The sequence below is a fragment of the Stereum hirsutum genome (genome assembly GCF_000264905.1).
Source record: "Stereum hirsutum FP-91666 SS1 unplaced genomic scaffold STEHIscaffold_17, whole genome shotgun sequence".
NCBI lineage: Eukaryota > Fungi > Basidiomycota > Agaricomycetes > Russulales > Stereaceae > Stereum > Stereum hirsutum.
In genome coordinates, this window is record NW_006763147.1 from 554930 (window position 1) to 582586 (window position 27657).

Below are 27657 nucleotides of genomic sequence, written 5' to 3' on the forward strand. Positions count from 1 at the left end.
ACAATCAAGGTAAGGCATAACCACTGATGAAGCTCCAGTGACAGGCTACATAATCGTTGCACAATCGCGCGCTACTACACGTTCGACAAGTTCAAGCTGAAACTAACTCTTGAATTGCTACACTTCAGATCTACCAACGCTACATTCTTATTGTGAAGCGTACCTGCAGCATTTGACTTTATTCTGTGGCCGTATCTTGTGTCGATATATGTGTGAGTGGTACAGCTACCTGTAAGGTTAACCCTACGACCGAAGCATCATTCTAGGCTAGACAATGCTCAAGCTGTTATGTCTTCCACACGTCGCATTCGTCCTGTTGATTTCGCGCATCCGGGCACTTTCAATCGAGCCAGACGTGGGCTAGTCGAGAATTACTTCGAGAGCGGCTTTCGATATTCATCGTAAGATCCATGAACTTTTCCATAGAGTCGCGCTCGACATACTTAGCCCATTGTGCTTCAAGGACCCTCGCCGCACATGATTCTTGTGTAAACGCATTGGTCTACTCGAAACTCGGAGGTAGATTTTTGGCTAGTGGAGGCGATGGTGAGCTACTCAAACTTCTATGTAGTTTCTCTTCTCTAAAACTTTGCTCTAGACAGGCGCATATTGTTGTGGGATCTTCATCGAGAAACTTCTTCGGAGGACAGCGTGCAGCCGTCATGCACCTTCTTGGGCCACAGAGTTTGTTATTTTCGCGGTGCTGACGTGTGTTTTGATGAGCTCATGGAAGGTCTCATAGGCGAATATCTTTACGCTGGACTTCTCCGCTTCAAATCAATACATCTACTCGTCCGTCGTGCTTGATTTTCTTATCGCTAAAAATACATTGCTAAGTCTTGTGCTCCTAGAGGAGGAACGGATGACACAATTCTGAAGTTCGATCTCAATCGATGGACTACGTTTCCAGAACCTGGCCACAGTGATTCTGCAGCAGCCCAAGTCTTCGGGCAGCACGCGGTACGTCTACGTATCATCCCATACAAACATCATCCCCGATTACTCAAATAGCTATAGGACAGCATCCGGGAAGTCTCTTGTCACCCGTCCCAGGAGGACGTGTTTCTAAGTGCCAGGTTCGTGTACTCATCATACCAAGTCCTTCAAACGCCGAGGGCTAATAATTACATCCCTCCTCGAAAAACATAGCGACGATGGCTGCATTCTGCTTCACGATGGCCGCGATGGGTCACGAATGTCACAAGCCCAGGGTACCTTACAACATACGACCGAAATTACGGGCGTTAGATTCCATCCCCGGATGGAGCACATTTTCGCCACAAGCGACAACAAAGGCAAAGTCTGCCTACGCGATATGCGGATGGCGTTTGGTCCTCTTCATCAAAGGTCGCAGGAAGGTGTTGTATTGCAGGTTAGCTCTTTTGTTCGTCAATTGGTTGACGATTTGCTAAGCGAACACTTACCACTTGACGAATGGAAGTTCGCGACCACCCTTGTGAAGAAGGGTATAGAACTTCAAGGCTACTACCGACCAGAAGCAAGCAGTATCTCTTTCGATTCGGAAGGTTAGTGTTAGCCTTTTCTCGGCATCATCCCTCTTGTGCTTTCGTTGATAAACACATCAGGAACGAAGCTTGCGGTCGTACTTTTGGTAAGATGATGCTGTTCGAATATTTCACCTTCAGGAAGCCAACTATTCGAATACAGCACTATTATCCCACTATATACTCCATCAAATATCCGTATCCGCTGGCAACATGCAGCGGTAGCAACCTCCCAGATGGAAGTCCCGTCCCGCCTGGAACGCGAAAATTCTCGAACTCGTGCACGGTCAAGGTTTGCTTCGCAGACTCACTACGTACCTATTCAGACTATTCATTGCGAATTTCCCATCTAGCACGGCTCATTCGGTGGCGAGGCAAATGGAGATGATTGCTACGCATTTGGGTCGGACGATTTTCGTGGATACGTGTGGAAGATACCTCCGCTACAGCACCTTGAAGAGCAACGTACAGTAATCAATAATCACGATAACTACGGCAGGGACACAACTTCCGGCACGATAGGTACTGTATTTGATGTCGCATCTGCCTTGGTTCGCTCGACTGACGAGAGTACTCGAAGCTTTCACTGATGGCAGGAAGCGGTCCGATGCATACGTCCCAGTAGACCTTTCAACGCCGCTCTTCCATCTCAATGGTGAGCCAATCCGTCTCGCGTTCGTTGTATATCCATAACAAACATCCTCAACTTACCTTCAACATTGCGATCTGCTGAAAAGGGCATAAGTCCATCGTGAACACCGCCCTTATCCATCCCGTCTACCCACTCATTATGACCTCCGGCATCGAACGCCACATCTTCATGCACAGTCCCACGCCGTCAACGCCCTGCGCTTCCAACCTCTCCCTTACTCCCACAGAAGTCCGCAAGCTTCTAGAGGCTTCAGCTGAGAGCCGTCGGAGGTTCATGTTAGCGATGATGGGTACACCTGTTGACTCACTTGATCCTGGTGGAGAACTCGGCCAAGATGGGGCATCTATCGAGTTGTTTGACGAGTGAGTCTTAGTGGAGACATAATATCATCCGGTTATTGTTACTGATTTGATGGACCATCCATGGTTCAGAATCTTAAGGCAGGAAGGCGAAGCGGATTTGTTTAGAGCGGCGACGCTGTCGACGACCGGAAGTGATTCAGACTTCGAGGAGGACAATATGTTGCGGTCGGACGACGAAGAAAATCAGGATGATGATCTTGTCATGGACTAGACGGAATTGGTGCACGAGATCGTGATGTACTTAGTTCAATTCGAGGTAGTTGGTATGTATGAGAGACCCGGAAGAGAATCGCCACACCCGTCAGCAAATGAGGTTTAATGGATAACAACATGCGAATGACGACTGTCTAAAATAAAAACAAGCGCTAATCAGTTCTCTTGAAGAGAAGTTCCTGTTAACTTTGTGCTCAGTCGAATTGAACAATTTAGAGTAGAAGATCAACAATGAAGGTAAGAGCGTGAAGCTGTGGCACCGTGAGGCGGTAGTAGTTACCGGCCTCCTCCGTGCCTTTGAGGCTCTTTGAGGAAGTTGTCCACCTCATCTTCTCCTTCGTCATTACCAGCTTGCTACCAGCACCACCCTTTCATTGTACTAAACGGCGTCTTCGATGACCGTGCTATAGTCTTTCTCTGTCTGGCTGCACTATCTTGTGAATTATTTCCCGAATATTCAGCATGGCACCACGTTTCGGTACCACGCTCTTGAACCTGGGGAATCTGAATCTTCAACCCCTACCCACTCGTTCGCCCCATGCTCCAAGTCCAGAGGACGATGAGCTTCAAGTAACACAAAAGCCGTGGTATCATTACATGCCACTATGTAGTACGTCTTCATTCATTCTCGGGGTCTAATCTCGCAATTTCGTCCGCGCTCAGTATTATTTGCGTCAATTACTAATGCTTTGTTTCGTGCAGTGGCCGTGGTCCTCCTGTTAGCGCCACATCCGTCGCTGCTCTATGTCTTCATTCATTATCACTTTTTCGTTCTGAACTCGCCTGTTCGATTTGGAATTCATCTCTTCGCGACATACACGCTTACTTTCCTCGCTTTCTGTTCACTTATTGTGTGTATCGCACGCGACCCTGGCCCCGTACCGGACCCAAAGACCGACATCGAACCTGAACGTCGGCACAGTATCAGCACTAGCCACACAATAGCCGAAGAGGAAGAGGAGGACGAGGATGGAGAGGAAGTCAGTTTGACTGAGGCGTTGATGGGACCACCAGTGAGGGAGGAGGAAGAAGAGGAAGATGACGATGATTATACGAAGCCGGGGAGGTGGTGTAGGGTGTGTTGGAGGCCGAAACCGGAGAGGACGCATCATTGTAGTCAGTGTGGAAGGTGTGTGTTGAAGATGGGTAAGTCGTCTTTGATTGGTTTCGGTTTGCGCTTTGAGTGGCGAGGATGTTGATCACGGTGTGTGGCGTAGATCATCATTGTCCTTGGATGGCGGGGAAATGTATCGTGCGTCCTGTTTTGTTCTGTTTGAGGTTTCACGTGGAGGAACTGACGTCGTGGTGTTTCTCGTAAATAGGGTCATCGAACGTATCCCTCTTTCCTGCATTTCCTCCTCTGTGTCACCTTATTCGCCGCCTACGTCGCTGGCGTGAGCATCGAGGGTATCGTATTCTCCCTCAATCATCCCGCTGATATCGTACGTTCTATTTTCTCTTGTCCGATTCCCTTGTGTCCCGATTAGGGCTGACGAAAATATAACGGCTGGATAAACAGGAGGAAATGGTCCCCGTGCATATGATTTTCTTGTCGTTCGCCGGCGTGGCATTCTCGCTCGTGATCGGCTCATTTTTATCTTATCATATATATCTTGTCTCGTGAGTACTCTATATTTCTTCGCGCACGCAGGATTTCAGAACTAATTACCCACCCTATAGTTCCAATCAATCAACAATCGAGAATATATCGCCTTATCTCCTTCGTATGTCCTCCTCCTCCTTCAGCAGACGAAATTATACTCACTCAGTACTATGCCTCCTTAAAATACAGTCCGCCACATCCCCGCTGTTCCAGCGCCTCCTCTTCCGTTACTCACAACACCCACACCGCCCCACCCATCATCTCTTCCCTCCCCCACCTCACCCCCCGATTCCACTCCCGAAACCTCACCCACAGTCTCCTTCAACTATACTTCACACGTCAACTTCGCCTCCTCCACATCTCCCTCTCCGACAGAATCAACCCCAGACCACCTACACGCCCAGTCCCAGTCCCAGTCCCAGTCCCAGTCCCAATACCCACCGCCCTACTCTTCCCACTCCTCTCACGCTCCGTACTCGTCCTATTCGCCCCGAACAGCAACTCCATCTGTCCCACCTTTCCGCCCCCCACTCTCGAAGTTGTCGAACCCGCCACAGGAGCATGAGTTGAATTATGAGCAGAGGAGGTTAGTGAAGGATGCGCATTCTGCGATTAAGATGTTTGATGTCGGATGGAGGAATAATTGGGCGCAGGTCTTTGGGCACGCTTTCTCCTCTTCCTCGTCTCTACGTCGTAGAGGGTCTGGAGGTGGGTGGAAGGATAAGACATACGGTAGAGGAGGGAGTGGGAGACGAAGAGGTAGGAGTGGTGATAGGGAGGACAGGAGAGGTGGGGAAGGGGTTGAACGTGGGGGAATTGGTGCGTGGCGTTGGAAATTCTGGATTGGGAGGATCGTGTGGGGTGGTGGGCCGAGTATGGGGGATGGGATGAGGTTTCCGAAGAATCCGAGGAATGAGGAGATGTTGGCACGGTTGGCTCTCGAGTTGAATAAGCTTGAGAAGTAGGGGAGAGACACGATGTGGGGTGTGGAGGCCGGGGGACGTTTCAAGTTTTGCGACTGCCCGTATGGGAGGATGGTAGGGGAGGGAGTTAGTGTGCATACTTCCTTATACCACTGGTATTCATCTTGACTTTATTGTTTTCGGATCGTCATGGACTGTTACGATGCACATATTCTTGTCTCAAGCTCGCTCTGTGGATACAGTGTTTATACCTACATTTGCATATTTAACACATATATACACTCGGACTCTTCTGGTGTTTGCTTGATTGACTGTTTTGCAGTGCGTATATACATGGACATTGCTCTCGTACAGCTGTGGTATGGATTTGATGTATTTTTGCCGGGTATTTTACGATTGTACTGGGCCACGCTAATGGGATGACCGTTGGAGAATATCATTGTACACTCGAAAGATGGCAAGCGGTAACCCTCCTTGATGATCACCAGCAGCGCCACAACGCCACACCACGTGGGACCCGGGTCCTGGTTAACGAGACGGACGCTGTCACCATCCCGCCTTCGCAGTTGACGGCATTGACGACGACGAGCGCTACAACGAACACGACCACGAATAGGTTTCCGCACTCGCTCCGGCCAGACAATGAACACGACGCCCAACTTTGACGACGAATTTGACGCGCGCGCCGAGTACGACGACGACGCCGACACCGCGTCCCAACGTTCCATATCCCTCTCATCCCCAGCAGTCTCCAACCGAAACTCGAAAGCGGAACCCAGCTCGCCTCTGAAACGCGAGTCTCATCCGTACACAGTATCGACAGACGCGAGCTCCGAGCGTGATGATACCAGTCTATGGACACGACCGAGTTCGGTCACGTCTGCTGCACCTTCGACGTTTGGGGCGGATGAGACGGTGACGAATTTGTCGAGCTTGGGGACGAAGTCGCCGCCGGCTGTGGTGTACCCTCCGCCACCGCTGAGTGCGGGGATGCAGTCGGATGCTTCGTTTGAGACGACGACGTCGTATTCGAAGAAGGCGAGGCCAGAGTCTATGCTTGTTCAAGCACCGAAGGGGCCGCTTGTGTTGGGAATTGCTCTCGTTGACTTCAATCACCAGGTAAGTCAAATACTATTATGTTGTTGCATTTGGTTACCTGAATGTGGAACAGGTCGGACCACGAATAGAGTTTTCGAAGGGGGATATCTTCGATGACGAAGAGATATCTACGATCTTGCCCTTTGTGGCACTTCCGGACGGCGCACACCTAGTATGTTGTTCGTTATTTGTTTGTGACCTGTAACTCAACGCCCTCCCATGGAACAGAGTGCAGAAGATTACTGCTACTTTCATCTCGTTCCCGCATCACCAAATCCTACAACAGTGTTCGGGATCTCGTGAGTCTTTCAGTTACTGCCTTCCTGTTACGAGTGGCCCGAGTGGTACAGGGTAGATATCGTCTCCCCTCGTCGACGGTAGGACTGTTCGGCTCAGAGAATCTTTCCATGACGAACTGCACGTTTCATGACGCGGTGTAACCGGGAAGACCGCGTGTTTCAGAGGCTTGATATTTGTCCAGTATCCTCGCCAGTCACTGATACTTGACCTCTAGATGTAATCGCCAAATAGCTACATCCTCCTTACTCGTTAAGGAAGATGATATGACCCGTTCCACGGTACAAAAGGCTGTCGTTGTCCTTTGTTCGAAACCGCTTTTTGGTCCTATAAGGTGAGCGTTTACAAAAACATTGTGGTATAGCTTTGACTTAATGATCCTGAAGGGACCGGCTGGGTGTCGTCACCATGGCGCTATTCGAACAGAAGTGAGTAGTTTCATATATGCTTATGCGGCCATAAGCTAAGCTGATTGCGATCAACAAGGGATTTCACCGAGACGGGCATCCTGGTTGATTTTTACGACTCGCTGGAACACTCGCTGCGGAGTCAGCTCACAGAGAGCGGATTGTATATGGGTACGTCACGAAATTCCGTGCCCCATGCGTTTGTCCGAAATGTATAGCTGACTGCTATGTACACGGAAAGGGACCAGCCTGTACGTGTGTTTGTATTTGATTCGGTGGCAGATGTTCATTGTCGAGATAGTCGTGAGCTGGTGCACCAGTTCCGACAACGAACGCTCGTGCTCTTGAAAGCGCTCATCCTACAAAAGAAGGTATGTCTGTCTCTACGAATGAGCCTACTCAAGTGAACATACTTTGATATAATTTTGACTTTGACTCCCTCATAACCAACCTTAGATCATGTTTTACGGTCACCCTGTGGAAACCCTCTGCACATACCAATACTCCCTCATTTCTCTCATACCAGGTATGCCGTTAACTCACGCATGATACTTTGCTTGTGGAGACATTGAGAAATTAATCACCTCGTCTGCCCACCAGGACTCCTCCAAGCCCTCGACGACAGTGGCTCCCCACCCCTTGCCTCCCGCGCCAAAAGTCTCTCCCGCCCAAACTCCCTCCGCACCTCCGACCGCAAATCGCTCATGGCCTACCTCGGCCTCCCCCTCGACCTCTTCGGCAAAGACGCGTTCTTCCAGCCTTACCTCCCGCTGCAACAGCTGGATATCATCAAAGGCCAGATGACGAAATCGTTCCTGTGTGGAAGTACCAATTCGATCGTGACGCAGCAGAAGGATGTGGAGGTGCTGGTGAACATCGAGAGTGGGGTGTTGGAGTTTAAGGATAGGGAGGGGAAGTTGGAGAGGACGGTCGGGCTGACGGCGGCGGATAGGAAGTGGATGGATGAGATTGTTAGGGAGGTTAATGAGGGATGGGAGGAGGAGGAAGCAGGGAGAGGGATGCAGTAAGTGTTTTGTTGTTCAGTTGGCCAGCAGTACGAAGGCTAATTGGGACAGGAGGTTTAAGGGCAGTGATGATTATCTCAGGATTAAGGTGAGTTGCGGTGGTGGGTGGTGTGCTGGGCTGAGACTGATTTCCTTGTTTTATAGTTTGAGGAGTACATTTCGGCGGCCCTCTCGTCCGTCAAGTATGCGGACTTCCTTGCTAAGGGGGAAAATAGCGGCGTTCTCATCACACCGGGAAGCGGTAAGCATGATTCTGTAAATATTCATACAAGCTGTCTATCTGATTCCCGTTGGTTCCTCTGATATAGGTGCGGACTCCAGCTCAGTCGCCGACTTCAATCCGGTTTGGATCGCCGAATTCAAGCGTACGAACGCCTACGAAGTGTGGCAACGCGTCACAGACCCCATGTTGTTCGACATCGTTGAGCCCCGGTACGTTGCCTCCCCTCTTGCTCTTCATATTCACCCCCAGTCTGATGAAATCGCGTGTGATAACAGTCACCCATGCAACGAACGTCCAAGCGCCATAGCCGACATCTCCCTCCGTCTCTCCGAAGGCATCCAAGAACTAAAACTCGACCAACAGCTCGCTCCGACTCGGGAGGCCATCTCGCGTACATTCAACGCTGGATCAACAGGTTTCTTTAAAGCCGTCGAGGGCGTCAGAGGAAGATGGATGCAGAGGGGGACTTCGTCGACTTCAGTCAACAGTGATGGCAGTGCAACGAGCAAGAGTCCTACAGCGACTCCAGCGACGCTGGCCTCGGTACCGAGTACGCCTGCGATGGAGTCGATGACGGGTCCTAGTACGCGGGAGATGAAAGAACCGGCGACACCGACGGCTTCGACGGGTAGTGCTAGTAGGCCACCGAGCATCACTGCGGATCAGGCGAAGGAGAGACTCACTTCGTGGGGATCAGGGATCGGGTCATTCTTCTCCGCCAGAGCGCCACGATTCTCCGTCTCTAAAGGTAATCCACCACCACCATCCGCACCGGCTTCAGCACAGAGCCCGACGACGCCTATAGCGCAGAGTCCCACGTCGTTCACGTCTACGAGGGGAGTCGTTTCGGTCCTGGAATCGCCAGACGCGGAGGATGATCGTGTGATGACGATGACTTCGCCCGTAAGTAGCAGTCGGTCGTTCGATTCGGAGCTTAAAGGGGATGGAGGGAATGTTGTCGTTAGTCCTGGGACTTCGATTTTGGAATCGGAACGGTCTTCGTTGGCGTCGAGGGTTTCGGTGGATGTCATCCCCACGCCTGGGCTCGCTTTGTTATCGACTGCTGCTCCTGTGACTGTTACGGTTCCTCCATCTACGTCCTCGCCACCGCCATCACGCACGCCCACGTTCGAGACGGATAAGGATAGTCATCTAGAGTCTGAGGCAAAGGAGGAACATGTGGAGGAGGAGCACGGAGAGGAGAAAGTGGAAGATGAGCATGAACACGAGCACGAGCACGAGCATGAGAAGCCTGAGGTGGAGGCTGTGATTCCAAGCAGGAGCTTGGAGAAGGATGATATCGACACCCTCAGTCGTTCGGATATGACGTCGGATGTAGATGGAGACGACGCGTACGATGCGTACGACGCGGTCGTCGACGAGACTCCATCTTCGAAGGTAGACCACGAGGGGCCTGAGGAGTCAAAATCGGACCACCAAGACTCGGAGCATGAAGACGAACACGAACACGGACATGACCACGACCACGCCGACCACGACCATGACGACCACGACCATACCTCTGACCAGGAACACGACGACCATGATTATGAGGCTCGGACTGGGACAAGCGGGTCGCAGAGGAGTAGCATCATTGCGCTGAGTACGTCGTCGCGGTTGCGGGATGATGATGATCGGAGTGATTATGGCGGCCATGGGCAAGGAGCTGGGGATTTCGGAGTGGCGCTTTGAAGGCTTTACACTAGAAAGCATGGGTTGTGTTTTGAGTATTTATAATGTTACACATCGTCGCGATTCGATTGAATGGAGTGGCGTTTTTGCTTCCATGTGGTTCGGTTTTCTGTTGATATACTCTAGCTTTCTTTTGTTTATAATTGATTTTGTTCTGGCAATGGTTTGTTGCCTATGTCACAGCGATTGGCGCTTGGATTTGCCTCGGGAAATTACGGGTCGTGAATAGCGGAGTTCTAACTGTGAACCTTCTCTGGCTCTCCAACAACTCTCCAACCGTGACTTTATTCCGACCATCTGCATTCTCACGAGCAAGGGACTACAAGGAGAATAAGCTGCTAACTCGAATACTCGTGAGGTAGGTTCTTCAAGATTCATCATGCGAATACTACCCATCGATCTCTCTTCTGAGTTTCCGGCTGATGAGTGACTCAGGCATCCGCGTAGCGCTATCCTTCGTCCAGAGAGACCATGATAAGCGACGACGGAGATGTCAAAGAGCCCATAACAATCGTCGACCAGCACCATTCTCCCCGCCTCACTCTACAAGATCTTCCACCCGAGATACTATCCGAAATATTCCTCTTCTGGCTTCATCCATCAAACCACCCCTCGGTGTGGCGATGGAACCCTCTACTTTTATGCCGTGTTTGTGGCTCTTGGCGTGCAATCGCCTTCGCAACGCCTGGTCTATGGGTTGATCCTCGCCTTACTCTTCATACGGACCAAGTGACTGACGCTCACTGCGAGGTCCTGTCCGAATTTCTCGCTCGATCAAATGCACATCCATTTTCATTATATCTTGGGACGTTCAACGAAACCACCGAAACCCGTGACGCCTACCAACTGCTTGAAACGATCTTGCCTTTCGCCAGTCGTATTGTGCGTCTCGCCTTGGATCTTCCGCAATCCGCCCACCGCGTCCTTCAGTCGACCTACCGCCCAGCGGCCACTTTCCCTCTCCTCGAGTTCGTCGACATAGTGGCGCGTAACGCCGACTATAATGATGACATGGCTTTCACTCACGAAGCCATACCCATCTTAGACACCGCGCCACTCCTTCGAAAAATCGTCCTGTCGGACGGCTCGGAGGATAGGGATGGCTTGGTAGATAGGTGTGACGGATCTTTTCTCCATCACTTCTCCCTCCCATGGTCTCAGATCACGACGCTTAATTCAGAAAATGTCTTCGGATCTCCCGATCAAGCTCGTCTCATATTATGCCAATGCATCTCCCTCGAGTGGTGTACATTGGGCGGGATACCCACCTGGCAAGGAAATGATGCCATCGCCAACCTTCCATTTTCCACACTTTCTCACCTCGACAGGATGGAAATCACATTCGAGGATGATCATTACCAAAGCTTCACCGCGTTCTTCTTTCAGCCCCTCCAACTACCAGCACTCACGACGCTCCACCTCACCGCACCTTCTGGGCATGACCAGACGGAAACGGGGCTGTACATGCCATTTCTTTTCAACAAAATTGGGACCACGTTGACGCAGCTTCGGATCGTGAATCTACGCCTCAGCCCAATCGAAGTCATACCCATCCTCAGCACTTTACCAGTCTTGGAATATCTAGAGTTCGGGTTTTGTCATGTGGCGACGGACGATCTATTCTTCGATGCGCTCGATTACGAAGGATCCACCTCGCCGATCCCACTCGTTCCCAGCCTCCAATTCCTGGAGATCAGAGAGCACAGTAGACACGGATTAAATATCACACCGGCTGCGGTCGTGCGCATGATCGTTGGGCGGTGGTGGTCGGATCCGGTGCTCGAAATGTTGCAGCCAGAGGTAGCGCGATGGACGAGCGTTCGCATCAGCTGGGACGACGAGGAACCGATGGTGTTCAGTGCGGAGGATCAGCGGATGTTGGATAGGTGTCGAGAGGAGGGGCTGCGCTTGTCGATATCGTGATCCACTGGCTCTTGCGTGAGCTTTCTAGACTATCTCTTTCGTTCCTTCTACAATGCTCATCTCTAAATTGATAGCGTATAATTGATCCTATACGATCTTCGACATTCCATTTCCCCATACTAAACCTGACTCGAGTCTCACCGACCTACATCCAAGATTCGTAAAGCTCGGTAACGCGGACATACTGGTCTCAGTTTCAATCAGTTATTTCAGTACTCTCTGGCAGAAACACCTTTCAATACAACAGTTGTGTATCTATCAAGAACGCTATAGTCACCTCGTGCGGCTAGCTATCATCACAATCTCTCCTGCTGCAAACGAGCTATCTGATCCTCGCAATAATCCCGGTTCGGCACATCTTCGATACTTTCGTACAGCGAAGCGGCATTCCGATAGTGTTTCTCTATCTCCTCTGAATCCGGGATCCATCTGACCAAAAGCTCCCCTTGAGCGCGAAGTGAATTAGCCATGCCCTTCATATTACCGATGACTTTGTACGCCGCGAAGGCATCGTGGAGACTGGAGAGAGCTCCCTCCCACTCGTCGGTTGTGGACTTCGCATTGCCAATAACAAACGCGCAATCTGCCACTCCCTTCGTCTTTCCTACCCGTGCGTACAGTTCTCGCGCCTTTTCAGCCATGGACAGGGCTGTGGCAAGAACGTCAGGTTCATTGAACCGTGCTGCATCGGTGGCGAGCCCAAGCATGCAGTCGCCCTCACCCGTGAGGTTACCAACTTGTCGGAATAAGGCCAGTGCTTCCTCGCGAAGGTTCCTCGCCTTCGTGTAATCGGGCTCCATCAATGCTAAACCCCGAAGACATTCAGCCATACCCCAATATCCTTCACTTCCTAGGTTTTGGAAGATATCTCGCCCTTCGGAGAAAAAACGCAGCGCTTGGTTTTGATCGTCCATGTGTCTTGCGACGTACCCCATACCGCGCAGACATTCCCCCTTCCCAGCCAAGTTCTGTAATCCGTCGTAAAGCTTGAGAGCCGCCGAATATGCCGTCATCGAGGACTTGTACAGCGTGCGACCTGAATCCACGAATCCGATACCGCTGAGACAGTCTGCTTCGTACTCCTGTTGCCCACGACTGGAGGCAATTTTGCGTGCTGTCTCTATCACGCGAGTAGAACCAAGACCGGTGTACCAGAGAAGGTCCTTCAAATCGAGTGATGCTTTGAAGACCCAGGATAACGTATCCAAAGGCATGGTGGGCATTTTGTGGAGTATGAGGAGATCGTGCTCCATCATTGCCTGGAGGTTCTCGACTTCATCTCGAAGCTCAGGCAACATAGCGATGCCTGATTCTGTGCCTAACAACTTGGCCCTCTCCGTTAGCTCAGATAGATGTGTACGAAGGGCATGTAGCACTTCGTGTGAAGGTGGGTAGTGGGACGCGATGTAGATGCGGATAGGATGCAGGAGGCGTAGACGTCCTCCAGGGTCATCGAATGCTAACGCTGTTCTGCGCAACGCATTGGCAGCTGCCAGCGAGGAGGGATGCAGTCGAAGATCATTTCTGCGAATGGATTCGTGGGACATGCCAGTAGGTAATAGAGCTAAGATGCTCAGAAGGTCTTGAGCGCCTGGCTCCCTTGTGAAGCGAGTCGAGTGGAGAGAAACCTCAATCGAAGCATGTAAGCTTCGTGGTCCATCTGCGAGAAGGCTCGTGCTCTCGAGGTCCCACCGGTTGAGGACATTCGCAAGGCTGGTTTCATTGGTAGATACTGTGGCCAGAAGGGTCACCGCCAGCGGCACGTAGTCGACACATTCAAGGAGTTTGTCGAGATTTGGATCAGAAGCGAAGTGGGGGTGCCATGAGCAGATATGGAGGAATGTCTCGCGAGCGGCAGATTTCGGGAGGGTAGGCAAGTGGAGGATAGACGACCATCGAGTATCAAGAGGGACTTCCTTCCCCCGCATTGTAATCAAAAGCGTTACGCTTTGAACGGAAGACAGTCTTCGAAGTATATCCTCCGCTGCATGCTTATCGGCTTCCCACGGTGTCTCAAAATTGTCGAGAACCAGCATGAAACCCGTACGAATGTCCGACAGGTAGTCGCAGATGTGTTTTAGTCCTTTCGATCCCTGGAGGGTCAAGTCTTTGGCTATGGTCGCGACCAGGGTTTCAGCAGAGGGAGCGGCATCGCATCGTATGAAGACGCGGCTGATGGAGAATATCTTCTCGATTTGAGGGGTATGTAAGAGTTGTAACGCTAACGAAGATTTACCGATGCCATTAGGTCCTATAATGGCCAGGCGAGCGGGGTGCTTCACATGTGACGAAGTGATATCTTTGATAGCCTGGTCCATGAAGGCCTCACGACCAAAAAAGCGTGGAGGGCTCAGAGGTAATTCTGCTGGTGGTATATGTTTCGGCCTAATCGATGCCCATTAGAGTCAGAGCAGAGGACGCGGACAAAAGGGTGACAGGCCTGGAAAGTTCCCCCTCGGAGACGATGGTCTTTTCAAAATCAATCAAATCGCCCTGTTAGTCATACGGTGAGCTTGGATAGATGAAATGAAGACGTACTCGTTCGCGCGCCTTGAGGGCATTGATCTCGGCTTCATAGCCCTGGATACTTCGTCGACGTATGCTCTTCCGAATGATGTTTCTTTTTTTCAAAAATTCATAAATCGACCTTAATGCTCTGCATGAATGGGGGCTTAGCACAGAGCAGTGACAATATCAGCAGTGGTAGTCGCGAAATGCAAACCTTTGCAAGTCATCGCACCAGTGTCCAACCTCTTCCGAAAGGTACTTCCAACGACCCGCCCACCGTGCAATGACGGTGCAGCATAACTGTATTGCCTCCTGTGCTAAGTCTAATAGACGGTCTCTTTCTCCTCCAAACTGCACATGTGGATATGTCAATGAAACAACCTCAAGTATCAGACCACACGTACTCACCTCGTCAGAAAGCGAGCACAACAGCAGTGCCGCTTCGGTAAGGTCCTTAGGAGCTTCGGTGGATCTCTCGAGAAATTCCCGTGCGTTGAGCAAAGATACGAGTTTTGAGTTTCTAGAGGCTGCATCAGCACCAGGGTCTCGACGACGTATTCCAAACGGCATATTGTCGAGCTGGTTGGCAGGAGAAACAGATAACCGCCAAGACACTACGGCTGGCGCAAGGCTAGGTGGTGGCTCTCGGCTTGAGTGGTCCGACTATCGTGGGGGGACGTGTTGATGTGCCGGTCTGACCGTCTGATAGTTCTCTGGGGTCATTCGCCATCCAAAAGACGCCCGCTATCTACGTATTGCGTCCCTTTCTGTCCTCGTCTCACAGTATTACGACTAGAGAGTCGCTGTGGGTCTGTGGGCAAGGAATCGTTGAATATTGGTTGCAAGGCTCCTGAGAACTAGGGACATCCCACACAGGCACTATGTAGAGTGGCGTAAAATGAGGGGCTTTTGACAGCTGCTTTGCACATCTAAAAATACGTCGGGGCTATCATCATAGCATCATCATCCCTGGTGGTGTTGGTGAGAGCGAAGAAGCCGAATTGACTTGGCTTGGAGCTCCTGCTTTTTTTAAGCTCCCGCGCGGGAAAGCATTGTGAAGTTAACTCGTACCTGCTTTAATTTGGTGGTACGATGGAAGGACGGCCGCGATCTCATCAGGCGATTGAAAGGGTCCTTCACTTTCCCGGTCAAAATTCCGTCTGCCCTGCCTTTAGGAGACGACGGTGCGACACTCACCATGACGAATACTACATGTTCACTAAAACTTGACCAATACGTGTACCCCTAATTTTTATAACTCCGTCAGTTTTTATTATTTTGAGATTCTGTCTTGGGGATCTCTTCCCTTCATGAAAAGAAGCCTTTTCCCAAGAGGGATAAGAACTGGCGGTAAAATCAGCCCGGCTGTGACCGATATGGCACCGTTGTTCGTTTTTGGTGGTGACTAAGTGGAGTGCACCATAGCCACCGCTGGCAATGCCACGATTCTGGAGGTGCCCGTCGATCTTACCGCATTCAGTGCTCACCTGTGGTGATAGAATTTGAACAGAAGAGTTGCCTTGTGAGGAGGCTTGGAGGAGTAAGGGAGGAGCGAGTCGCCTTCTGCTTACGGTTGCGATCGTCGAACTCAAACGATGTATTACGTGAGTAGCACGTTGATTAGATTAGATATGTGAGTATCTTGTCCACAGAAAGGGGATAAAGATGCCCGGAGCGGGGCGCGAGCGGAATACAGCACGCCACACTTCCGACTCGAGGTAGCACGTTTGCAAATGCATACAATTACTATACAGTCTTCATGTCTCATGAAACACACTTGACTTGTATATTTAGCGCCACGCTCCTTTTCTGAGATCAGACAGTCCACTAGTGGCGGGGAGTATGGGGGTAGTCGGGAGCCATGTTGATAGCAGCGGTTTGCGGTCAAGTGTCACTCACTCGGAGTAGTATATATATTTCCGCCTCTTGCTACCAGACCTCCAGACAGTACGATTCTTACCCAACTTCGAGCCATGAGCAAGAGTGTAAGTCATAAATTCTTCAATCAGTTTTCCATCATATCCTGAGAAGTTGTGATAAGCCCCCCACTGCAAGTCACCGTCATGCATCTCCACCTCCAGACCCCTCATCACTTTCCAATATTTCGAAAGGCTCTCCTACGATACCAGCTCCACCTACAGTATGTCTTATGCTTAAGCGACGATACATAGCTCATTTTATCATATAGGTTTCCTCACATTCTAACGTGGCAGCAAGAGCCGTACCTGGAATCACAAGTAATACCAATGACAATAGCTATAAGAAGGTACGTTTACCAGGTCGACGTCGCAATCGATGTAGTATTTTGTAACATCGGCATATATGGGCTTGATACAGAAAAGCTTGATATCTCTGGTCACAACGAATTTGCAGCTCGCCGTTTTTGGTGGAACGTTGACATATCCCACTCTGGCGACAAACATCTCGGACGCCGCTAAACTTCTAATTATCCTAGCCTTTACATTCTTCGGTGTTACCACCATATCCTGCCTGTTCTGGCTCCTCAGAATCACGTTACCGGACAACGACGATCTAACAGAGGAGCTTTCAAGACGTGAGAAGTATGCACTATTTTGGATCGGTATCATCGGCCATACAATCATGAATGTGGCGGGTGTATTATGCCTTGCAGCCGCCTCTGTCACGTTCTCTTCACATGTCGGATGGGCATGTTTTGCTACTATTTCTGTTACTTCATTGATATATGGTGGGTATGGAATCTGGTATGTACGCACAGCTAGAAAGAATATTTGATATCAATAATCCCGTACATTCTCTGAGAAGATCGTCACACCGTACTTACTTAGACTACGTACATAAAATCTGCATCAATACGATGATCTTTCCCCACTGCCGATCCATTACTGGATATATGCGTATCACTGAGCCTCACAACTTCCCTTCCTTATTCTGGGGAAGCTCCACGATTTGGTCGAATCCAGGGTACTCGGGCAGGTTCAACTGAAACTTTTCCTCCATCGTCCTTCAAAACGAAGTAACGTCGATGATCAATGACACCTCCAACAGACTGAAACGAGCTCTACTTACTTGGGAACAAATCGTCCTCCTAGCCAGTGTCGTCCCTTAAATTCTCTCGCTCCTTCCTTCGGAGCAGTCAAACTAATCAAGACGTCAGGCTCCAACCCAACACCATGCTTGTTACCTTCTTCGACGTCCCAGCCCGATGGGATATCTACCGAGACGATGGGCAGGCCGGAAGAGGAGAGAAGAGGGAGTGCCATGTCGAAGGGGGCGCGAACGGGTGGCTTGAAGGAGAAGCCGAAGATGGCGTCGAGGATGACGTCGTGGTTTTCGAGTGTGGATTTTAGCGTGGATTCGGTTCTGGAGGCAAAGTTGGGGTCGGAGGAGTCAGGGTTTGAGAGGGTCGGGATGTGCATGTTCGTGCATTGGGTTTGAAGGCGCTGCGTCCAGCGTGCGAGATGTCAGACACATTGGTGGAAAGTTTCCGAAACGGTGGGTAAATGAGGATATTATTCACTTACCTTGTATATGTCCTTCGAACCGGGCTTTATGTGGCTGTCAGTAATGCTATGACCGACGAAAGACGTAGACTTACCTTAGGCATCCAGATCGTCGGTGTGTAGCCAAACATACCTGTGCACGTTTAAACGTGTGAGTAGCGTTATGATCATGCTTTCAGAGAAGTTTAATTCACCGAGATGGCGAGCTGCTACCAGGCCATCACCACCTTGGTTCCCAGGGCCACAACAGACAAGCACGCGAGGGTATTTATCCTTCTTATACGATGCAGCAAGTGTCTGAGCACAAGCCAGCCCTGCGAGTTCCATAAGCTACATGGAGACACTCATTAACGTACGAATGCAGGCAAGATTCCACAGGAATTGAAAAGAGCCCAACCTGATCAAGGCTGAACGCGCCAGCGGCGCTCATAAGTTCTTCATCGATCTGGTCAGAGTCTTGCATCAGCATTCCAGTCGCCACCGGGGAAAGATATCCAGGTCCTCACTTGCTGAGCAAGCTTCGCAGTGAGATATCTTACGGACATAACGGATTAGTTTTGCCCGAAACTGAGAGTAGGTGGTAAGTTGCAATTGATGCGAGGAGATGTAGCGATATGACGTCATTTAACGCGACACCTTCTGATTTCAACAAAGACAAACAAACGCTTTAGGCGACTTCTCAAAAGAGAATTCTTTCACACCCTGCAGAGGCTTGCTCCTCGCCTCAACCATGTCTTGTGGATTATCACTTTCTGCTCGTGTTTAGACTCCCATCTCGACAGCTGGTACACTGTAGACCGCTGCACCTTTGTTTAGCCTTGTCTTCTGTCCGAAGAGTCGGTCAAATCTGTGGGAACAATGCATACGCTTGCATGCATCTTGGCCTGGCGCCAAGCCTGATATACTGCGCGCTGTAGCTTGCATCACCATGTAACGGGGTGCTCTAGATCATTTTGCGTGATAGGAGGAAGAGGCGAAGGAGAGCCACAGCGGTTCGTGCTGCCGCAGTCAACAGAGAAGCAGGATTTGACGGCCGTTTTCGATACGCGAGGCCTCTGATTGGTTGCACCTCATGTTCTTGCGTTCCTTCATCTTGCAACGACATGGCATCTTCCGAACGGGCCCCGTCAACTCGGATTTGGCGGCGCCCGACTCTTCTCCTCGAGGTTCTTTATAAACGAGAAATGCCTGGAATTTTTAACTGCGTGCTTGCCTGGTCTATCCCCACTGCTACTCGCTACGTACTACCATCATGATTTTCAAACTCCTTCCTCTTGCCGCGCTCGTTTCAGTTGCCCTCGGTTAGTACTGACTCTCTCTGCCGAATTTTTTCCTCTATTCTAATATGTACTGCAGCGCATATTGGACCAGAGACGCAGGTGTCGGATGCACAACTCATCGCGCGCGACCACCTTGCCAAACGATGCGCATCCGCCTCTGAAGCTATGTTCACGAAACGTAAAGCCGCTAAACGTGCTACCGAGCTCGCGAAGCGTTGGACGCCTCATAACGACACCATCCAAAACACGACTTGTATCTTGGACCAAGATGTCACACCGTCAGTTGATTCCTCTTGTGTATCCTTTGAAGTCGCTGACTTTGTGATTCGGTGGTGTAGTGGTCCTTACCAGCTTGACGGAGACTTGATCAGACAAAATATCACAGGTGAGAACCATATTGCTGCCTTTCGTTCAACATTGTTGCTGACAGTCGTTGAAGACGGCGAAGTCGGTATTCCCATGATCCTCGAGATTGGTGTTCTCGACGTGCTCAGCTGCGAGCCCCTTGCGAATGCCTACGTCGACATCTGGCACTGCAACTCTACCGGGTACTATTCCAAGTTCACCGGCGTCGACCCCAACGAGGACCACTTCTGCGCTACCTGGTTCGTGCATCTCACTGTTTCATAGTCAATCTTACATTAACCTTTCCATCTCGATATAGTGACACTGTGCGCTTCTCTGTTCATGCCCATCTTGTTCCATTATCTAACGTGATGTCTCCATGGTACAGAATACATCGCAGTCAGACAACTTGACGTTTTTGAGAGGAATTTACCCCACAGTGAGCTCCCATATACGACCTAAGCACCCTGCACCTGGCTCATTTGTCCCTTCAGGATGAGAACGGCGTGGTCGAGTTTGCCTCCGTGATCCCCGGATACTACTGTCAGTCTTTCTTCTCATACCCATACCTTTGCTAGACATCGGTGCCGTGTCTCATAAGTCTTCTCACTGTTCAGATGGTCGCGCCACCCATATCCACGCCCAGGTCTATAAGGATGTCACCGTTGCACAAAACGGCAGCGTCATGGTCAACGATACTCTTTTCCACACTTCTCAGTTCTACTTCACCGACGAGTACGCATCTTCTCTCCGCTTCCTATCCCATCCATCCATCCAAGCCCAACAATGTACAGTATCTGATTACATTCCAACCAGGTTCAACGCCGAAACCGACCAAATCTACCCCTACTCCCTGCATTCCGCCCTCCTCAACCGCACGCTCGACGTCGACGACACCGTCATCGCCGCCGGGAACACGACGTACGTCTCGCAGTACCTTGACGTGACGTACATGGGCGATACGCTTGAGGATGGGATTTATGCGTATATCACCGTTGGGGTGGACTCGTCTGCGTCGGGGAATAACTGTACTTTCGAGTGTTGATTGGGGTACTTGACATGGGGGCCGTTGACGGCCGGAGATTGTGGGAATATTTACTACTTTGTTTGTTTCATAATGAGAAAATGTCATGTCCTTGGGGTTACTGAGGCGCAGAATTCTGTGGCCATTCCATAAATGATAGGAAGATCGTGCGAGGGCTATGTGCATCGGGGGAGACCTGGCCGAATACCAGGGTCCTTGTAGATCTCGTGACTTTGAACCTAGAAGTGCGCCATTCTTCTCTATTCTTCTCCGGCACTAGTAATGGAACGGCGATACATTCGGGCTGGGGGATTGTGCACGATGGCGCGATAAGTTGCTGGAGGTAACGGCAGCTGTTTTGTTGGTTTTAGGGAAAGTTTCAAGGGAAGGGTGTCAAGGAAGTCGAGCATATAAAGGGGGGGGGGGTCCATCCGTAAAATACATATTTGCGCGAATATATAACTATGCATACACATAACGAACCAAACTGACTTGTCAACAAGGCCAACATTGGAGCTATGACCAGCACTAGGTATTCGCCCCAATTCAAACCGATCAGCCTCTACCACCCAACAAAACATGAGATACGGCACGTACATAACCCCAGAACCCAGAACGAATATTTGAGTTTGAATCACAGCGCCTTCCTGATGATGCTAACAATCGCCTGGACCTGCGCACCCATCGAGGGCCACTCATCTTCGCTATTATTATAATCGCATGCCTCTGCCGCATAATCATAGCCCACACAGCAAGGACAGGGCATATCCACGACGCCCGTACAATCCAGTTCGGGCCACCTACAGCCAAAGTGGCGCCATACGATGTCAGCTGAAACAGAGCGTTCCAGGATGAAGGGAGCCACATTGAACAGCGAGATGGTAAGGCAGGGGGGGATGGGGATGAGTAAACGAACGTACCTCAAAAGGAACATATCCCGTTCCGCAGGCCGTTTGAGAAACCTCGCCCCGCGACACTCAGGGCATGTATAACTCGCGCGCAACATCCTCGCCGTGAGCAACGCGAGCTTTCCAGCTGCACAAACACCAGCGCCATATTCAATGATTTCATCACGCGTGGCGTCACGCCGTCGCGACGCATCCACAAACCAGTCTCCCCCTATATCGTTGGCATCGCCAGCTCCAGCTGCTACGCCCAGTGCAGGTACAGCCCCTGCTGCCCCGATTACAGGCCCTATGACCGTTCCTGTGCCGATTAACGCCTCCTTGGGATTTTGACGCACTAGCGATACGGCAGAGAGGTCAATACGAATATCGAGCGGTCTTTCGTTCGCGTCTGGACGGAAAAAGACGGGTCTGTAGGTATGAAGTTTGATGGGCCCGGGACGCGAGGGATCACGGGATGTGCCGATTTCGATGTGTCGGATGAGGAATGGACCTGGGGCTTGTTCGATTTGGAGGGCACGGGAGCGTTTTGGGTAGATGTATGGAGCGGGTGTCGGGCGTGCCAGGGAAGCCGGAATAGGAGTAGGAGCGGGTGTGGGGAGCGGGTACTTGAGGCAGCAGAGGAGAGTGTGGTTGGAGCGGTGGTGTTGCAGATCTGCGATGAGGAGGTCGCGGGAGGTGAGAGAGAAGAGATAGTGTGAGGTTCGGGAGAGGCTGTGAAGGTCGCGGCGGGAGAGGTATGTGGAGACTCGAAGCTGAAGCTCAGGTGGTAGGTTGGTAAAGGCAAAATATGTAGACATCTCGGTAAGAGCAGCGGGCATTTGAGTAGACACCATGCTTGGTGATGTTGGCCGTAGGAGGGGAGATGTAACAAACCATTTCGGCGAGGAGTATTCGTGTTTAAGTAGCCTCGGTTCCGCAGACGGTATCGAGGATATCACGTTCCGATCCCCTATAAGTAACCCTTAATGAGTCTGATCCGACGTTACCTTGAACATGAGGTCAGAGACAGGGTCAAATCGCGGATCCTAATTGGGGACAGAAAATCGCGTAAACCCCGATGAGAGCATCTTGAAGGCGCGTATGACTGTAAAGATAGGTAGGATTGACGACCGCGATACACGATACCGACCGACAACACAGAAAAGATCTACATCCCGGTGCAAATCCTGGTTAGAAAACGACGAAACGCGCAGCTTGGAACGCGCTGAACGAGCGTTCTGGAGAGGAGATACATGAGCAACTGAGCGGTGATACATGAAAGAGCCCACGACCCAGCCGATTCTGCGCCCCAAGGAATGCATGGTAAACGCACCCCAGACAAATGGAGTCCCAAACTCGCGTCGCCGAAGATACGCCCACAAAGGCGCCTTGTCCCATCTTCGAAATGAGGGAGAGGCGACGCATTTCTCGGGACCGCATCAGTATAAGCAAATATTGCTCCACTTACATCTAAAGCTGTCGATGAGGACATAGACAGTAGTACTCAGAAGCTCTAAGCCCTCAAGTAATCCGATATGTAACACTCACCTCCCGGAAAAGATGCGGTTGTCACTGCAAGACAAGAATAGTCCGAGCTGTGTTACTTATCCGATCAGTTTTCAGTAAAACACTTGCGCTGTCTGGACAAAGACAGAGAGAGCAGTGCGTATGGAAACCGTTGTGTCTTTTGCCGTACATATGAGTCGCTGTTCGACGTTGAAAACGTTGAACTTGAAAGCGCGAGGCGTGTGAAACGACGAACATTCCAGGGCATTCTGTGTGGCGTTATGGCTTTCCATAAATGGTACAGGACTATGACACAGTAAGCCACGATTCCCCTTCTTCCCGAACACCCACGACGACGGTGAGCTCACCGACATGAACAACGCCAACGGCTTCTTCTCCATCTTCTCTGGCGACGGTGAAGACCCTGACGCACATGCCGAAGCATTCCAGGATTTCTTCAGCCATGCGATCGCCGCTGCGCTCACACAGGCCGCTGCATCCAATGAACCCCCTGTCGATGACGGCACAGACGACTTGGAGATGCCACCGCTAGAGCCTATTGTCACTGTCCACCGACATCCAACCAATGCTGGTGATAATACTCACGACGACGATTTATCAATGCCGGCTCTCGAGCCCATACCCACTTCAAACACCGCTGCCGATACTGATGATGCCACCGCCGATGTTCGGGATTACACGTCAATGCCAGACCTTGAGCCTATCACAGAGAACAGACACGAAGGTGCTCCTACGACCTCAGGTAATGTCGTTATTATTTCACCGCGCGGTGACCTTAGGAACATTCGTCCCTTTGCTGCCTACCTTCTTTTGTCTTTACCATTCACACCGCTGATTCTATTATTTTACCAGCACAATCTGATACCCCCGACCACTCAGCTCCCCGTACCCGTCCGCGAAGTGACACCAATCGTAGTGACACCTCCATGCCCGATCTCGAGTCTGTATCGGACTCGTCGGAAGACGATGATGACGACGGCGACGATGGCAGCAACTGGGATGATTCAGAACGCGACGCTGACGACGTCGAGATGATCGTAGAAGACGATGACGGAGATCCGACGTGGGAGGATGCCCACAGCGCCGATGCTCCACCACGAGAACCCGCCGCTGCTGCCGCGAACGCTGGCGAAACTCGCAGGGAAGGTGTCACGACGGAGGAAGCCCGTGCGTACTATTCATTGCTAAGCGCTGGACCCTAGACTGACGCTGGTTAACATTGCAGATGATCATGGTTTCAATCCTTTCACCATGGGCATCCCTGGCCCTCACGGACAAGGACAAGTACCGCTCCCGAATATCAGACAACATTTGCAGTCATTCTTCGGGGATGTCATGGACGGCGCTAATGGACAACAGCAACAACAAACAGCAAACGGTGCGTATATTTGTAAACTAGGCCTTCCTGATTTGACGCTCAATGATCTTCCTCCAGTTCCACCGCCGTTCGACGTCCCGAATGGACCGGGGCCACACGCCCACGCAGAAGCGGCCCAGCCCATATTCGACATCGGCTTTGACGTCTGGATCACGGACGAGAACGGGCACCAGAACCACGTCCACCACGGGCACCTCCCGCACGGTCACGGCCCCCCTCCTGCCCATGGTCCCGCACCACCTCCTAATGCCAACGGGAACCCGAACGCTCCTGGCGGAGGCGCCTTCGCGAACTTCGGCGAGATGGTCGCTGCTATGACGGCGGCTGCGCTAGCCAGGGGCGGAGACGGGGCGAATGCTAACGCTGGTCCTCATGATCCGAATGCTCCACCACCACCACCCGGCATGACCAACTTTGCGGACATGATGGATATGGCGATTCCTCTAGATCTTGGTGGAATATTCGGTATGATGGGTATGATGCCAGAGAGAGAAGAGAGGGAGGATCCGGAGCGGGCCAGGGTTTTGATCAGTGGACTGGAGGCGGTACCGGAAGGGTTGGTGAAGAGGATGCAGAGGTGTGACGAATTGGATGGTGGTGCGGAGGGTGCGGGCGTGGGATGTGCGATTTGCTGGGAAGGCCTTGGGTTGGAGGAGAGCGAAGGGAAGGTTGATGGACAGGAAGGTGAGGAAGAGGGAACGAAGTGGGGCAAGAGGAAGGCCGAGGAAGATGCGTCTACCGTCAGTGAAAGACCTGAAAGTCAGATGAGGATGGACGTTCCGGAGCAGGCACCCACACCGATGGACGAGAGTGCTGGGCCGTCTCCATTGCATCCCGCAATGATGGACCACGACTCCGAGATGCTGGAGGCTACATCTTCAGCAACAACAACCGCCTCTGCTTCGACTTCTGACGCCATGCAAGCTTCTTCGTCTACTGCATCTACTTCGGCCGCACAACCTCCAGTATCTGCTACTTCCTCTACTTCCACTTCGACGCCCGCTCCCGCCCCAACGTCCGAAAATACCTCTTCGTCTTCCTCATCCTCCTCCACTCGTACACCGACAACTCCCAAGAAACCTCTTCCCCGCGTCGTCACTCTTCCATGCTCCCATGTCTTCCATTCCGCATGTCTTCTTCCCTGGTTCTCTCGCCCACGCCAAACAACCTGCCCAACTTGCAGGTTCAACATCGACCCCGAGAACTTAACCTACCAACCTCGACCCATCAGCCCTTTACCGACCCGAGCGGCTCGAGTTCATACCCCAGGCGGTCCGGCTCGGGTCCATACCCCAGGCGGTCGTGCTCCCCCAACCATCTTCAATGGCGTCCGTGCGGCTGATATTGTTCGTCCGGCCGCTGCTGCCGCCGTCTCAACTCCCCATCCGAATGCACCTCCTCGCCCAGGTTCTGCACCTCCTGCTACTACACCTACCCCTCAAACTGACGCCACCAACACTCCCACTGCAGCGCCTGCTCAGGGTCCTGCTCCCACGCCGACTGGAGCTGGAGCTCCGCCTATCGGGCCCCGTAATACGAACTTCCTCGGTGCGCGGCCGGGCGGGATATTCAATTATATGGCGCCGCCGTTCAATGGGTCGTTCACGTTCACAACTGCGATCCCTGTGAGGGCCTCGAGGGGAACTCAGACGCCTCAGCAGCCTCCTGCTACGAACGGTCCCGGTCCCGCTCCTACTACGAACGGTTCCACTCCCGCTCCTGCTCAAGAACCCGCTCAGGCGACGCAGGCTAATCCACCCCAACAAGCGCAGACGAACCCTGCTCCCGAAACACATACAAACCCACCACCACCACAGCCGCCCCATGTCCATGCGTTTGCAGGTGGCCCTCCTGGCACCGGTAATGCTCCGATGTTTGCGAATTTCATCAGGCATTGGGCACAACAGCAGCAGGGGGGAGTTCCTTGGGGTCAGACCTTGCCGAGAGCTCAGCCCCAGAATGAGAATCAGGTACCACCAACGTATGTGCCGCAGCCGGCACCTACTGCGAACGCACCGCCGCCACCGCCACCACCACCAGCTAACACAGAACCCACGGAGAATGCGCCTGCACCCACTGCTACGAACGTACCACCACAACCCGCAGCGGATGCTCCGCCGCCAACCCCGCGACCGAGGGCAGGCAATCTACCACCGTTGCCACCGCTCGGCGCAGGATTCCCCCGGATAGCGATGGATGGCGGGATGTGGATGGGTAATGCGTTTGTCGTTCCTGTTCCTGCCACGATGTTGCCGCCGGATATCTTCCCTGGTTTCCCTGGGATGGTACACGGGCAGGCGGGACAGCCGAACGCTGCTCGACCTCAACCGCAGGGTCAACCGGGGGCTACTCAACAGAACGCTCCTGCTCCTCAACCTCAGGCCCAGGAGAATGATGCTCAGCCGAATGCTCAGCCCGCGCCTCAGCAGCCACCACCCCGCGGACCGCCTCGACAAGGTGCTCCACGGTTCTGGACTCGTGCGGACTACGGATTTGGACCTGGCGCGCCCGGCCAAAGACACAGACCTCCAAGGGAGAAAAAGCCGTGGACGCTTCCTGCTCCTCCTGGAGCGACGTTGAGGCAAAGGGTCGAGCAGAGGGAGAGGGATGTCGGATTGAGGTGTGACGATGTTTCTTGTGGTCTGGCGCCGGAGGATGACGATCCTCTCCCTGAGAATGTGGACACGAAGATGGTGAGGCTGAGGCGTGTGGGTGCTACGGAAGAGGGAGAGACAGCTTGTGCTCATAGGTTCCATGCGGGGTGTTTGGTGAGTGCGGAGAGGGTGGCGGGGTGGGGCGATGGGACGAGAGGTGGAGATATGGACGATGGAAGGGTGCAGGTTGCGTGTCCGGCTTGTAGAGTTGTGGGTGAGGTGAGAAGGGAGGAGTGGGATGAGGGTGTGAGGTCGTTGGCTTGAAAGACTTTGATGCTTTTCGTTTATTGTGGTTTGTTCAGTCGGACCCTTTGATTTTCTCTTCTCTCTGTTTCTCGTCCAGTCGTTGCTATCGATAACCGTTCTTCACATCACTATGCAATTTCTTTTCTTCTCTTCCTCGGTACGGGGCTTTTAATCATATTTAACCTCTGTCATCTTCCTGTTTCTTTCCTCTTACAGATACTTTACGTTCCCACAGCTCTTTCTCACCTATCTCTGCATCTCTCGCTATCCCCGTGTCTGTACGGTACTGTTCCTTTTTGAAGTCTTCTGTCGTAGTCACTGAAGTTAGGTATATCTTGTAAAAGTGATCGTACTCTTCTAGCCCCAATATGATATTTTCCCGCCTATGAGCTGAAAGAATACA

At 51.8% G+C, this 27657-nt stretch overlaps 9 protein-coding genes across 9 annotated transcripts; 6 read left to right on the forward strand and 3 right to left on the reverse strand.

Moving 5' to 3' along the window:
• Nucleotides 1-288: 288 nt before the first annotated feature.
• On the forward strand, nucleotides 289-2730 carry STEHIDRAFT_114927 (WD40 repeat-like protein; the record flags this gene model as incomplete). The annotated part of the gene is made up of 13 exons (XM_007309256.1): nucleotides 289-401; nucleotides 464-546; nucleotides 599-708; nucleotides 838-960; nucleotides 1018-1076; nucleotides 1150-1372; nucleotides 1442-1526; nucleotides 1587-1612; nucleotides 1669-1797; nucleotides 1859-2027; nucleotides 2086-2160; nucleotides 2243-2519; nucleotides 2589-2730. The coding sequence occupies 13 exons, from the start codon at nucleotides 289-291 to the stop codon at nucleotides 2728-2730; spliced, it is 1614 nt and encodes a 537-aa protein (XP_007309318.1).
• A 411-nt stretch (nucleotides 2731-3141) lies between these two features.
• Nucleotides 3142-5690, forward strand: STEHIDRAFT_85824 (zf-DHHC-domain-containing protein). Its single transcript, XM_007309257.1, has 7 exons — nucleotides 3142-3342; nucleotides 3435-3878; nucleotides 3950-3984; nucleotides 4055-4174; nucleotides 4252-4352; nucleotides 4413-4456; nucleotides 4525-5690. Exons 1-7 carry the CDS (start codon nucleotides 3195-3197, stop codon nucleotides 5298-5300), a joined length of 1668 nt encoding a protein of 555 aa, XP_007309319.1. The 5' UTR covers nucleotides 3142-3194; the 3' UTR covers nucleotides 5301-5690.
• Nucleotides 5691-5837: 147 nt separating this feature from the next.
• STEHIDRAFT_125066 (uncharacterized protein) lies at nucleotides 5838-10159 on the forward strand. Its single transcript, XM_007309258.1, has 14 exons — nucleotides 5838-6377; nucleotides 6430-6528; nucleotides 6585-6655; nucleotides 6871-6987; nucleotides 7040-7081; nucleotides 7140-7231; nucleotides 7302-7311; nucleotides 7362-7431; nucleotides 7517-7586; nucleotides 7661-8084; nucleotides 8137-8173; nucleotides 8230-8326; nucleotides 8394-8517; nucleotides 8584-10159. Exons 1-14 carry the CDS (start codon nucleotides 5901-5903, stop codon nucleotides 9998-10000), a joined length of 3147 nt encoding a protein of 1048 aa, XP_007309320.1. The 5' UTR covers nucleotides 5838-5900; the 3' UTR covers nucleotides 10001-10159.
• A 168-nt stretch (nucleotides 10160-10327) lies between these two features.
• On the forward strand, nucleotides 10328-12251 carry STEHIDRAFT_125067 (uncharacterized protein). The gene is made up of 3 exons (XM_007309259.1): nucleotides 10328-10358; nucleotides 10436-11938; nucleotides 11998-12251. Exon 2 carries the CDS (start codon nucleotides 10472-10474, stop codon nucleotides 11921-11923), a length of 1452 nt encoding a protein of 483 aa, XP_007309321.1. The 5' UTR covers nucleotides 10328-10358; nucleotides 10436-10471; the 3' UTR covers nucleotides 11924-11938; nucleotides 11998-12251.
• On the reverse strand, nucleotides 12220-15037 carry STEHIDRAFT_171844 (uncharacterized protein; the record flags this gene model as incomplete). The annotated part of the gene is made up of 5 exons (XM_007309260.1): nucleotides 14840-15037; nucleotides 14646-14782; nucleotides 14462-14579; nucleotides 14364-14392; nucleotides 12220-14308 (listed from the first exon to the last, which is right to left on the reverse strand). The coding sequence occupies exons 1-5, from the start codon at nucleotides 14999-15001 to the stop codon at nucleotides 12220-12222; spliced, it is 2535 nt and encodes an 844-aa protein (XP_007309322.1). The 5' UTR covers nucleotides 15002-15037.
• Nucleotides 15038-17320: 2283 nt separating this feature from the next.
• Nucleotides 17321-18458, reverse strand: STEHIDRAFT_66079 (YjeF N-terminal domain-like protein; the record flags this gene model as incomplete). Its single annotated transcript, XM_007309077.1, has 7 exons — nucleotides 17321-17414; nucleotides 17480-17853; nucleotides 17935-17958; nucleotides 18009-18046; nucleotides 18108-18243; nucleotides 18311-18358; nucleotides 18420-18458. 7 exons carry the CDS (start codon nucleotides 18456-18458, stop codon nucleotides 17321-17323), a joined length of 753 nt encoding a protein of 250 aa, XP_007309139.1.
• Nucleotides 18459-18716: 258 nt separating this feature from the next.
• Nucleotides 18717-20676, forward strand: STEHIDRAFT_85835 (aromatic compound dioxygenase). Its single transcript, XM_007309261.1, has 9 exons — nucleotides 18717-19214; nucleotides 19270-19471; nucleotides 19532-19578; nucleotides 19633-19798; nucleotides 19858-19864; nucleotides 19927-19977; nucleotides 20033-20081; nucleotides 20156-20273; nucleotides 20355-20676. Exons 1-9 carry the CDS (start codon nucleotides 19166-19168, stop codon nucleotides 20581-20583), a joined length of 918 nt encoding a protein of 305 aa, XP_007309323.1. The 5' UTR covers nucleotides 18717-19165; the 3' UTR covers nucleotides 20584-20676.
• Nucleotides 20677-21196: 520 nt separating this feature from the next.
• STEHIDRAFT_171847 (uncharacterized protein) lies at nucleotides 21197-22937 on the reverse strand (the record flags this gene model as incomplete). Its single annotated transcript, XM_007309262.1, has 2 exons — nucleotides 22783-22937; nucleotides 21197-22617 (listed from the first exon to the last, which is right to left on the reverse strand). The coding sequence occupies exon 2, from the start codon at nucleotides 22301-22303 to the stop codon at nucleotides 21197-21199; it is 1107 nt and encodes a 368-aa protein (XP_007309324.1). The 5' UTR covers nucleotides 22304-22617; nucleotides 22783-22937.
• A 365-nt stretch (nucleotides 22938-23302) lies between these two features.
• Nucleotides 23303-27631, forward strand: STEHIDRAFT_125072 (uncharacterized protein). Its single transcript, XM_007309263.1, has 4 exons — nucleotides 23303-23718; nucleotides 23829-24143; nucleotides 24202-24354; nucleotides 24412-27631. Exons 1-4 carry the CDS (start codon nucleotides 23328-23330, stop codon nucleotides 27270-27272), a joined length of 3720 nt encoding a protein of 1239 aa, XP_007309325.1. The 5' UTR covers nucleotides 23303-23327; the 3' UTR covers nucleotides 27273-27631.
• Nucleotides 27632-27657: the final 26 nt, after the last annotated feature.